This window comes from Nelumbo lutea, chromosome 4 (assembly GCF_056320005.1).
Source record: "Nelumbo lutea isolate HS-2025 chromosome 4, American lotus-T2T, whole genome shotgun sequence".
Classification (NCBI taxonomy): Eukaryota; Viridiplantae; Streptophyta; class Magnoliopsida; order Proteales; family Nelumbonaceae; genus Nelumbo; species Nelumbo lutea.
The window spans coordinates 29,362,177-29,374,833 of NC_142687.1; the positions used below are offsets into that span (position 1 = coordinate 29,362,177).

Below are 12,657 nucleotides of genomic sequence, written 5' to 3' on the forward strand. Positions count from 1 at the left end.
TGTAGATCTGCAACTCAAGTTAGATACTTGGATCTTAAGGCTAAGCATGGGATCTCACGTTACGAGATTTCCTCTTTTTCTGGGTCCATTTTTCGGTCTACGAGAGGGCAATGCTTTTGAACCAGCTAGAGCGCGGTGTTCATGAAAGTTGCAACATTGATTACAAGATCAAAGCTCGTACTTAATTATTCATATTTGGGTGCGGACCGTGTGGTAGGATCTATGGCTACTGCTAAATTTATATATATATAAATATTGATAGAAAGATTTATTTTAAGTCATTAACGGCGCCTCTATGGCCTGTGGGTGTATTCAGAATATTTTCGCCCATTGTCGCCATATTTTGATACACATGTTACATACTAGTAACTGCACCATAAATGTGATATGCTTCATCTCATATCTGCAGGTTGAAATTAACATCTCTATAGCAAGAACCTAGGATCAATCTTTTATTACAATTTCACAACTTTATATATTCAAATAGCTACAGTAACTATTTGGGAGCTGAAGATCCCAATACAGTGAATATAAAATATACAGATGACAGATACCTTCACAATGAAATGTCCTTATTGCCCAGTATGAAAAATAAATGAAATATCTGGTAGCACTGTTAATTAACAACTCTTGGTGAAAGCAAACAAAAAGAATAAAAATGAAGAAGTTAAGCAGGAAAAAATCGAATAGAGAAAGTAAAGGGTTAACCTTAGCTGGATGCAAGCATGCGACTGCTCTATAAGAATGTGGGTTTGGATTTGGAATTTTAAACCTCTCCAGTCTGGGGTTCCATAGCAAGCAATACTGCCAAATTTAATTGACCACCGCTCTCAGCCAGACTTTTTATCAGATCCTTTCAGATTAAGGTTAAACCATTTCTTCTTGGCCACTCTATCCTTCCCATCTGAACTTCCATCATCGCTCGGACTGTCAACCTTTGAATCCTCACCAGGGACTTTTCCACTCGTACTAGTACCACTCCCACTAGCATTATTGGGTGGCCTATCCATAGTAAATGAGGAGTGGATGCTCTCTCTCTGTTTAAGCAGCTCATCGACCTGTGTTCCAAAAACACGAGTCTCAACCATAAATTGCAACATATGAACCCAAAATATAATCCAATTTAAAATAAAACCAAGACCAATGCTCATACATACACCAGAAATGGCTAGAATAAAACTAAATTTTGATGGATGCTGTCTTGGAAACCAATGGCCTTGGGTATAGGCAAGCATATTTAGGGAGAAAAATAAAAACATCATACTCAGTCATTATGTCCATTGGGCAAAGGAACTTCTTCCTCTTCTCCAACATTTAGATGCCTATTCTGCAAACTAGAATAGACTGATTATGGAATGACACTGCAAAGGTGGTAATTGGCCAGTTCCTCTCAGAGGTTGATGGCCCCTTGCCCCTTTGCATATTTTATTAAGAGAAGCAAGGACCCTGGCATCCAACATGAACTTCTCATTCAGGTAGATCCCAGGATCAGCAAATGGCTAATGCTATTATAGAAACAACAGGGGCTACAATGGAAGAGATGGAACTGGGAAACCTGGTCATGAGATAAAGTTGTAAAACTGTTATGTATCATTTGTGAATAAATATCAACCTTCTCTGGAATGTTGGTGTTGTTTCTCTTTTCTATATCAAATAAAGTTTTTCATGGTGTTGCTGGTCAAAAAAAAAGAACGCTCGGATGTATACAAAAACAAATAAAGAAGCAATCCCAAAGGACGGGGTTGCCACAAGCAAAAGAAGCAACACAACAGACTGGATTATATATAAAATCCAATAGCCATGTTAATAGTTGAAAGAAGGAATCAAGAGAAAAAAGATGTTCAATTAGGATGCAACAGAAAAAATACAGAAACCAAGGATAAAAGGTTCTAACAGAGACAAGGTTTAAACCTTTGCTTAACAAAATGTGGAAAAAGGAAACTGTGACTAACATATTGTGAGTATGAAATCCATCTTCAGAAGTACAATCATGCTACCACCATTCTTGTTGGTTGCAACAAGGTCAGGTGAAAATGTTAAAAGAATAGAAATTGTTGTCTTTGTCTTTCTGTGTGACTATGTTTCTAAATTCTTTTTTTAATGATAAAAAACTGCTAAAAAAAACTGAACTAAAGAATCGCAGTGTAAGCATGATATGAAGAATATTATGCTGGTTGGTGCACTACCTCTGACATTCAAATTAAGCCAAGAAGTTGAATCACAAGTTTAAGTTGCTGCCTAATCAGAAATCTGGAGTAAATGAGGGAGAATGTATGCCTCTTAAGGGCATAACTTGGAAGAGAAAGGCATTCTTCACATCAACTTGAAGCTTTCATGGGCAGTTATAGCTTCAATGAAAACTTGAAGAATAAAAAGTATCCATGCACAATATATTAGAAAGGGTATAAGTGCAGTTCGCTTTAATAACATATGAAAATAGCATAGAATGTGCAGACAAAACATACAGATTGCTTTTCTTGGTTGCATCTGTTGGTCACTTCTTGGTAACGTGCCAATGCCTACAAAATTCCATAAGCAAAAGGATTAGAGAATTGATAATGCATTACTACTTTCACCTACTCCAGGCTGAGGCCATACTTTTCTGTATTCTATCTCAAATTGTCGTAGCTCGTTTCTCTTCCTTAAAATTTGAGCCTCAATATCCTTAAGCTTCTCTGTGGTATCTTCAAATGATCTTGCGCAAAGTGCCTCAATTGTATAGGTAGCAGTCTTGAAAAAGTTATCTCCTGAAGAAATTTGAATAAAGGTCAACAGATTTTGTAAACAATTTGAATTAGACCCAGAAACTAAAGGATCAAATCACATGATAACAGGTTCAGACCGTAAACGGCAAATATGTGAGTTCCAGCTTTTAGTTCCATGACTTCACAAGGTTGGAGACCTTCCAATCTTCTGAAGAAAGCAGCTTCTGGGTCTTTAGCCATTGCTAACTGCTGAGACAAGGTCAAACCCACTAGTTAATTAATCATTACAACATTAAAATTCTCTAGTAATGATGCAAAAAAATTATGAAAGTCATATACCGCATTAACAGTTGAATCCATTCGGTATACTTGAAAATGTAGGAAATACATTCCGGCAGATGTCACCCTACCAGTCTTCTCACTGTCTTCCTGTGCATTAATCAAGTGTACATCATCTTTAATGAGCCTATGCATGAGCACTAAAGCATTTCCAATGGGAATATGGGGTTCAGTGCAACGGAGATGAGAAACCATTGAACGCCAAAAGATGAACTACAAAGCCTTATAATAAAACTAAATAATTCCTTTTTATAAATGAAAAAAAAAGAAGATTGTATTGTATTACATCAAAATGTGGTATACCCTGTAGGAATAGATCATCAACCCATGGTTAAAGAACCATGAGGAATTGTGTACATGTATGAATGCCATACACCAAAAGCAGAAATCGAAATGATTTTCACCCCATTGTCTTTTGAACTGTTCATCATTTACACTATTTTGTAAATCCAATTTAATAAAACATTGGCCAGTACTCAACAAAATATAAAAATCATCAAAATTCCAAGGAGATAAAATCATGGAAGAATAACACAAAACCAAGTCAGATGCCCAGCCATGTAGATCCAAATATCATGGAACAAATACTTGCCAAAGAACAGCTAAAAACAAGAACAAGCAATTACTGAAGTTCACAGAAAAAACCTAAAATCCATTTACACTCCAATTCTCATGCAGAAATTAGAAATGACTGAACTGCATGCCAGAAAATCACAAATTGATGCTGTCCATGTACAATGCTACCATCAACACTCTAAATAATTTATTTATCAGATAAAGCATATATACAACTTGATTTTCAGAACAACCTGATTATTACAGAGAGGACCATGGGAACAAGGTTCTAAATATCTTTGGGCACTTTTTTTTTTTTATTTTTTTTTTTCAAACCTGTTCAGGGGGGTCGGTATAAGGCCTGTCTACCCCCTGAAACCGGTCGACCCCCGATACGATACAAATTGGCTGATACATTACGAATTTTGATCCTTGCATAGGGGTGATGAAGATCTAGAAGGATCTTAACAAACTCCAAATCTCAAGATACAGGAAGAACTGGTTATTTTCAGACAAGGAGCATGCTATAATATTTTTACAACAATATAACTATATTTTCAGTCAGGATAAAATATTTTTCTAATTTTCTAAGCATAAGGCGGTGTTTGATAAATCTGAAGTATGATGTCTGAAAAGCCAAAAAGCTATTATTCGGGTCTGAAATCTGAAAAGAAGCAGGAATGATTTTCTGCTTTTTAGAGGCTTAGAAAATATAAGATCGTTTGAGTTGGAGCAATTCTTCAACTGTCTGAAACTGGAAATTTACTATTTTACCCCCAGAAATAGAATATTTGATAATATTAAAATTAATAAAAATAAAAATAATATTATTATTGTTATTCTTATTCTTATTGTTGTTGTTGTTGTTTACATTGTCTTAAAGTACCCTCAAGTTTTCTGACAATTGTCTAAAACCTCCCCCGCCGTTAACTTCCCATCACACACTGTTCAGATGTGATATCACGTGACTGATATTTTTGGAAATTTCAAGGATACCTTTTTGTGGTAAAAAATGCCCTTTCGATTTGGGCTTGCTGAAGCTTGGACCAAGACCTCCGTCCCATCAGAGATCTACGTTGACGCCACCCCACTCGACTCAAACAAATTCCTTCTCAGGTTTTCATTTATTACACACTCTCTGCAACTATAAGAACATGCCTCTCTACAGAAGCTTCAAAAGAGAACTAGCTCTGCAAGCCTTTCGGTGATTACTTAAATTACTTTTTCGTTCTTTTCCTTTTGGATTGGAGAAATCTGAAAATTCGTATGAACCCATTTGCAGAGAGGACAGAGGAGGGAAGCTACGACTTCAAGCATTGGAACCGCTGAGACTTCACAACTTAAATCCTTTTCTGGGGTTGTAGGAATTTTCTTTTGTTTCTGTTCAAAAGCTTTGGAGAAATGGCAGTCCAGTCTTGTTGTAAACTTGTAACCTCCACTCATATTTGCGATTCTGGGTTAATGAAGATGCTCTGTTTTTAGGCTGAAGCTGGTATGAACGCTCAAGCTTTAAAGAAGTTTGTTGAGGAGAACTCAAAGTGTTCTTGTAATACCATCACCATTGACTGGATCCCGTAATACCCAACAGAAAAAGCATCTTCAGTTTTGAAGCTGTTGCAGAACACACCACTGCTCTGCAGGCCCATGATCACTGCCACCGCATTCAATGAGCTTTACATTTTTGATGAATTTTCAAGGCCAGGGGCATTGAATTCGCATCATCATCGATAAGTTGCGTAGAATAATCCTCTCCCATTTTTAATGAAGATAAGGTGGCAAAAAAGCCTAGAAATCAATCAAGAACACAAATTCATTTCTGCAATTCAGGCTCCGATCCAAGCTTCCACTGCAGATTTAAAGTTTGCAATGATGAAAATGACAGAAAACCGTTTCCAACATGAACTCCTACTTGTGGTCCCACTTGATAGGTTACAAGGTGGCCTATATATATTCTTTTGTGTTTTTATTTTCCTCCATCAATTTGTATGCATTGTCACTATCAGGGGCAGATCTTGTAATGCCGCTGAGTTCTGCTTCTTCTCCGCTCTCAAAAAACTTCAACTTTGCCGGCAACGATGCCATATGCATCAGTGCCTCCTCCGTCGTTGTCGACAACGTCAGATCTTATTCCAACACGGCTCTCCGTGACCTCTGGACCAGCAAAGAATGCCGCAAGTCCGTCAACTACTACACCGCCATCTTCCAAGATCTGATTTCCCAAGGCTATCTCTCAATGGGGTCTAAAGCCTTGTGCATCGAAACTGTGAGTGAACAAGACATCTTCGCTATCAAGGCTTAGTTTGGAAGGAGTACAAATACAAATATGTACAGTACAAATCCATACAAAATAATACAAGATATAAGGTTTTGCGCTCTACAGATTTGTATTTGTACTCCTTCCAAATGAAGCCCAAGGAAGTCGATCTTCCCAACACAATCAGAATCTCTAAGAAGAAATCCCCTCCGTTGGTAGTATCTAGTCAGGCATTTTGCCATCCGTTCAAGGAAAATACCTTCGATTTTGACTTCTCAGACACTGGTGGGCTTGACCAGTCAGTTCGGCCTCTGGAGTTTGCTTCTGACGTTTGTAGGATGCTTAAACCCAAAGGGTTTATTCGGACAAATGGATCCTCTAAAGATTTTATTTGCATTAAGCCAGTATGCATTCCAGACAAAGCTTTCTCGTTTCTCCTGCGATCTTTCTTCTTTTTCAGATAAAGAGAGGAGGGAGGGAGGAGAACCTGAGCTACGATGTTTCTTATTTATCTTTGTCACAGAAGTATCCGTTGAAGAAAAATTATTCGGTTTCGGTTCACTATTCTTCACCACTGCACTGCTGGTCGGAAGTTGTAGCGGTAACCATTGTAGGTCCGCAGACCGTGATGGATATCTTTTAAGACAAGATTTAACAGAAGGGTAAAACTGACATTTCATCATTTCCGTTAGGATTTAACAACACAATGACAGTTGTCAGGAAACTTGGGGATACTTTAAGACAATATGTAAACAGTAGAGTTAGTCAATTTCCTAAACCTTAGGGGTACTTTAAGAAATTTGCCCTTATTATTGTTATTATTTCACCTCTAAAAATGCATCTGAAATTGTTAGACACAAGACCATGTCAAATGCCTCGAATTCTGAAAAAGTGTTGTCAAACACCACCTAAGTTTTCTTACATTCTTTTTCTTTTAAGAAAATGTTTTCTTACATTTGATAAGATTAACAGTTTTTTTATAAAAAAAAACAATATTGATCCAATAACCATCAGATTGTGCCAAGTTTTCTTATATTCCACCCTCTCGCTTTGCTTAGGTCCCAATTGCTGCATATTTGCATGCCATTCATTTTCTTCCCCTTCCCTTTATGGGCCTTACCTATTGTAGTTTATAGGAGTGCATATATGGTGCCTCCATGGGCCTCAACTACCATGAAGGACACCAAGTTGGACCTTAATAGATATCAATAGGCAATTGAAGATTGGAGGAACATGACATTTTAATTCAGATAATTTTTTAAGCAGCTGAATCATCTTGGCTCCTTGACTCGTAAAGAAAATATGGGACCCTCCTGCACTAAACAAGGTGACATTTATGGGTAAGATGGCAGTGTTGGGTAAGTATCAAGTTGGTTAGTAGATGAATGGCTCGTGCATGGCTTGTGTTTGCCTTGCCACCATGAACCAAAGTGAGTAAATCACATTTTTTCTTGTATTACCCCTTCAGTTCCACTCTTTGAACTCATTTCCTCAACCTATTTTATTTTATCCGGTGCACCCCAAGCTGCACTCTATATTTGTTTTCAGCATGTCAAGTCAAATGTTGAGTTGCATGGGCTGAGAAAGCTGCTTGCATCTTTGAAAATTAATCCCCCAAAGATGTGGTGCTTATAAAACTGGGTTGGCTATAGTGCATTCACAATTATCAGTCCATATTCCATAAAGGCTTCAAGGAGGAGAAAACTATTCTTATATGAAATTCATTGAGAACCTTCATCAGATCTTCCAACAATCTCCCAACGCTCTTGAAAAATATACATAGAAAAGCCATCAAACCCTGGAGCTTTAACCTTAGTTTTTCAGTTCTTCCATGTTAAAAGGTTTCTCTGGCTTCATCTCCATTGCAAGATCCCTATCTAGAGATGGCCAATCAAATCTTTTCACAAGAGTTCTTGGAGGGGGTGAGACCCATATGGGGATTTCAAGTGGCCCACAAGCACTCCTACAATCTCCTCTTGTTGAGTTTATTCATTTAGCACTAGTCTGGAGATAAAATTTTCTCATTCCTATTCCCACTTTTATCAACTTACATCTTAACTTCAGCCTCCCACTTATTTCCTCCCTCTTTAGGATGAAATCCAATTCTTGTTTTAGTTTCACTCCCAATTTCTCTCCACCTCTGTCATCTTGTTTGCTACCTCTAACTTGTCTAAGTCCTCAATTTAGGGTAAAATCAAGTTTCTGTTACCGTTGGTGTATCCAAGCACTTCCTTATTCCACATTTAGCCTTAACTTCCTTTCTTCAATTTCTTCAACACTTCAAAGCTCTTCCATCTTGCAATTTCTTCCACTAAAAAAAGGAAAGTGATCTAGCTTCAAGCAGATCATAATTGTAAAGGTGTAGGGCCAGGCTCAAGCCTGAACATTTTCTGGTAATAAGAGTAAAGTCCAGCCCAAGTCCAGCCATGGACAGGTCTATAAAGGTGTCTAGGTCATTCTAGGCGACAGTGGAGCACTTAGTCAGTCGCCTAGGCAATAAGAATTTTATAAAATAAAAAAAAAGGATAGTTCCCTAGTTTTGTATACCAATTAGCATGCATATTAATTGAAAAATTAGCAATTCTCTTTATTAGGAACAATAAATTTCCTCTAGAAACATTGAAAATAATCATATCTAAAAGACTATAGTATTTTAAATGTTCTTGACAGTGTGGCCGGCCAAAGATAAGAGGAAGAGGAGAGAAGAGAAGAGAAGAGAAGAGAGGAGAGAAGAGAGAAGGTTTGCAATGTAACAGTGCTGGCGGCGCCAATGTTTATTTTACTATATATAGGGTGACAGAAATAACAAGGGAAAAGACCCTTGTGCCCCTGAGTACAATAACAGACATAACAGAAATAAAAAAAACGAAATAAAAAAACACTTTAATTAGCCAAACAGGCCCTAACATCTGCAACTAAGTTATTTTAACATTATTCTAACACTCCCCCTCAAGTTGGAGCATAGATGTCAATCATGCCCAACTTGTCACACAAATCTTGGTGCCGCACATGATGAAGACCTTTGGTGAAGATATCTGCAAGTTGCTCTTTCGAACTGACATATGGTGTGCACACTTCTCCACTTTCAAGTTTCTCTGATAAAATGCTTGTCCACTTCAATGTGTTTCGTCCTATCATGCAGAACTGGATTGGCAGCAATATTGATGGCAGCTTTATTGTCATAGTAGAGTGACGTAGGATTGCTTACTGCGAAACCCAATTCACCTAACAGATTTCTTATCCACATGATTTCCGCAACCCCATGAGCCATCGCTCTATACTCTGTTTCAGCACTGGATCTAGCCACCACACTTTATTTTTTGCTTCTCCATGTGGCAAGGTTTCCTCCTACAAAGGCACAATAACCACTGGTAGACTTTCGGTCATTAACCGCTCCTGCCCAATCTGCATCAGTATATACTTCCACTTTTAAGTGATTGTGTTTCTAGAACATCAAACCAGCTCCAGGAAACTTCTTGAGATCTCTCAAGATCCTCTCTACAGCCTCAAAGTGAGTTGTCCTCGGGTTGTGCATGAATTGACTAAGGACACCTACTGCATAGGCAATATCAGGCCTGGTCATAGACAAATACAGAAGTCTCCCCACGAGTCTCTGGAACATCTTTACATCTTTCAAAAACTCTCCCTGACTGTCTCCCATATGATGATTAGGTTCAATAGGTGAATCAGATGGTTTCACCCCCAACTTGCATGTATCTTCTAGTAGATCTAGAACATACTTCCGTTGGGAAATAAAGATGCCCTTGTGAGAGCGAGTAACTTCAATTCCAAGAAAGTATCGTAAGGGGCCTAGATCCTTCACCTCAAATTTAGTGGCTAAGAATTTTTTTAGTCTCTGGATTTCAGCCTCCCAATCTCCTGTGATCACTATGTCATCCACATACACAATAAGACCTGCAATTTTACCTTCACCTTTTTACAAATAGGGTATGATCTGATTGGCATTGCTTGAATCCCATCTGTTAGACTGCTAAATGGAACTTACTAAACCAAGCCTGAGGTGATTGTTTCAACCCGTATAGGGACTTTTTTACCCTGCACACCTTTTGTTCACTGCCTTTGACACATAACCCTAGGGGTTGGGTCATGTACACTTCCTCTTCCAAGTCACAATTCAAGAAGGCATTCTTGATGTCCAATTGGTGAAGATCCCAGTCAAGATTTGTTGCCAAGGAAAGGAGAATCTGGATAGAGTTCATCTTCACTACTGGAGCAAAAGTCTCTGCATAGTCCACTCCATATACCTGTGTGAAGCCTCTTGCTACCAGTCTAGCCTTGTACCTTTCGACAGTTCCATCAGCTTTGTGTTTCACTATGAACACCCACTTGCACCCCATCGGTTCCTTCCCCTCAGAAAGATCTACCAACTCCCAAGTACCATTTTTGTGTAAGGCATCAATTTCTTCCTGCATTGCATCTGTTCATTCAGGTTTTGACAAAGCTTCTGCCACGGTCTTAGGAACGGGGACACTGTCCACAGAAGAGAGAAAGGCATGGTACGAGGTGAAACATGCTCATAGGACACAAAATTAGAGATAGGATGATTAGTGGTACAAGATCTAACACCCTTTCTCTTAGCAATAGAAATATTAAGTTCATTGGTGACAGGTGAATCAACATTTGAAGGAGCAATGGGAGCAAGTGTACTTGGCTGATGAGACGGATCTGCCTCGGGTGAATCCGATGATGTCGGTTGCATAGTGTCTGGCTCCACGGCTCTTGAACTCCGCTGGCTCTTATGGCGACGATGGAAAACCCGGAACGGAGGAGGATCGGGTAAAGGAGGTAGTTGAATATGAGTCGTCGCCTGTTTCTCCTCAACCCTACTCTTCCCCCTGAGGAGAAACCGAGAAGAACTGTTGATTCTCAAAGAATGAGACATCAATGGAAACATAGTACCTGCAGGCAATGGGATCATAGCAACGATACCCCTTTTGAGATGAAGGGTAACCAAGAAAAACACAAGGAATAGCCCGAGGGTCAAGTTTACCACGAGTAGGTGACAGGTTGTGGACAAAACAATGACACCCAAAAACACGCATCGGAATGGTGGACAGCAGGGCTGTAGGGAACAAGAGCTGATGTGAGGCCTTATACTCTAGTAGCCGAGAGGGCATGCGATTGATGATATATGTCGCACACAATACTGCATCCATCCAGAACTGTTTTGGCACATTCATATGAATCAGCAAGCCACGAGCAACTTCGAGAAGGTGACGGTTTTTTCATTCAGCCACACCATTTTGTTGGGGTGTCTTGGCACAAGAGCTTCGCTGAAGTGACCCACTCGAAGCAACGAACTTCGTGAAATCACTATGGAAATATTCCTTTGCATTGTCCAACTGGAAGATATGAATTTCCGTTTGGAACTGAGTGAACACCATGCGTTGAAAAACTTTCACAATTTGTGGCACTTCATCTCGAGATCGCATAGGGTAAACCCAAATGTATCGAGAATAATCATCAATCAAAGTAACAAAATACTTATAGCCAACCGTAGTAGGTAGAGTAACAGGGCCCCAAACATCAGAATAAACAATATGAAATGAAAATTCAGATCTTTTATTTCATAAAGGTAAAGAACTTCTACAATGCTTACTCAACTGACAAGTTTGACACTGTAACTAACTCATTGACAAGGACTCAAACAACTTTGGGAACATAACTTTTATCGACTCAAAAGAAAGATGACCTAAACGACTATGCCATAAATAGGCCTGACTCTCACTCGAAGAACTTGTGGACTCAATCGCCACTAGACCAGCATTGTTCTCCAACACGTAGAGACCATCCACCATGCTTCCTCTATCAATCGTCTTCCCCGAGGTCAAATCCTGAAACACACATGAAGACGGAAAAAATGTGACTGAGCAGTTCAAAGAGTGAGTAAGACTACTAATGGACAGCAAATTAATAGGTAATTTCAGAACATGCAGGACATTAGGAAGAGTAAGGCCAAGTGGGAGAGATATGGTGCCTCGGCCAGCTATGGTAGAAAAAGAACCATCAGCCAGTCTTACCTTATCTCTCCCAGAGAGAAGGTTATATGTCTGCAACAAATTTGACTTACCGGTCATGTGATTTGAGGCTCCGGAGTCAATAATCCAAGGTGAATCAGTAGTATGAGATGACACATGGAAGGCTATGGCATTACCTGATGTAGACGCAAATGAGGTAGGAGTAGGCCCAGAATCCACCTGGTGGAGAGTCCTACCATACAATTCCAAATGTTCATGGAAGGAGTTGATAATATCTTCCTTAGGTCAGAACCGGGATGTCTTTCCTGAGTTACGGAAGGACTAATCTCTGTCGATGCCATATTAGTTGAGTTATACCTTTTTTGATTCTGCTGGCCTGGTTTCTTGCCCTGATCCGATGCTAACTTCTTACCCAAATCCTGTGCCCATTTAGGTTTTCCATGGAGATCCCAGCATGTATCTTTCGTGTGTCGTGTCTTCTAGCAGTGAGTGCACCAAAGCTTGCTTTTATCTTCTGATTTTTTCTGAGTGTCACCCCTATTAAAGCCACCTTTGACATTTGTATCTAAATTTCCCCGAACCGCTAGGGCAACTAACTCCCCTTCTACACCATTCATCACACTTCTTCTACTTTCCTCTGGCTGCACCAAGGCATACACCTCCTGGACTAATGGCAAGTTTTTACTCCCCAAGATCTGTACCCTCATGGACTCATATGATGGATTCAGCCCTAGGAGGAAGGCAAACACTCGTTACTGTGATACAAGTGACTTATAGGCCTTTGCATCTTCATCACACTTCTAAT

General features: G+C 39.3%; 1 protein-coding gene across 8 annotated transcripts in view; it reads right to left on the reverse strand.

The window, feature by feature from the left end:
• Positions 1-428: 428 nt before the first annotated feature.
• LOC148854887 (chaperone protein dnaJ 15-like) overlaps positions 429-12,657 on the reverse strand; it is a 30,228-nt gene continuing 17,999 nt past the window's right edge. For 4 of the 8 annotated variants that reach the window (XM_088984419.1, XM_088984417.1, XM_088984424.1 and 1 more), the window contains exons 9-13: positions 3,045-3,134; positions 2,843-2,954; positions 2,599-2,747; positions 2,466-2,519; positions 429-1,058 (exon numbers count right to left, since the gene is read on the reverse strand). In XM_088984419.1, coding sequence (XP_088840545.1) covers positions 831-1,058; positions 2,466-2,519; positions 2,599-2,747; positions 2,843-2,954; positions 3,045-3,134 — 633 coding nt within the window. In that variant the 3' untranslated portion in view covers positions 429-830. The remainder of the gene's footprint in view (positions 1,059-2,465; positions 2,520-2,598; positions 2,748-2,842; positions 2,955-3,044; positions 3,135-12,657) is intronic. The other 4 variants (XM_088984422.1, XM_088984425.1, XM_088984421.1 and 1 more) reach the window with 1 other exon arrangement.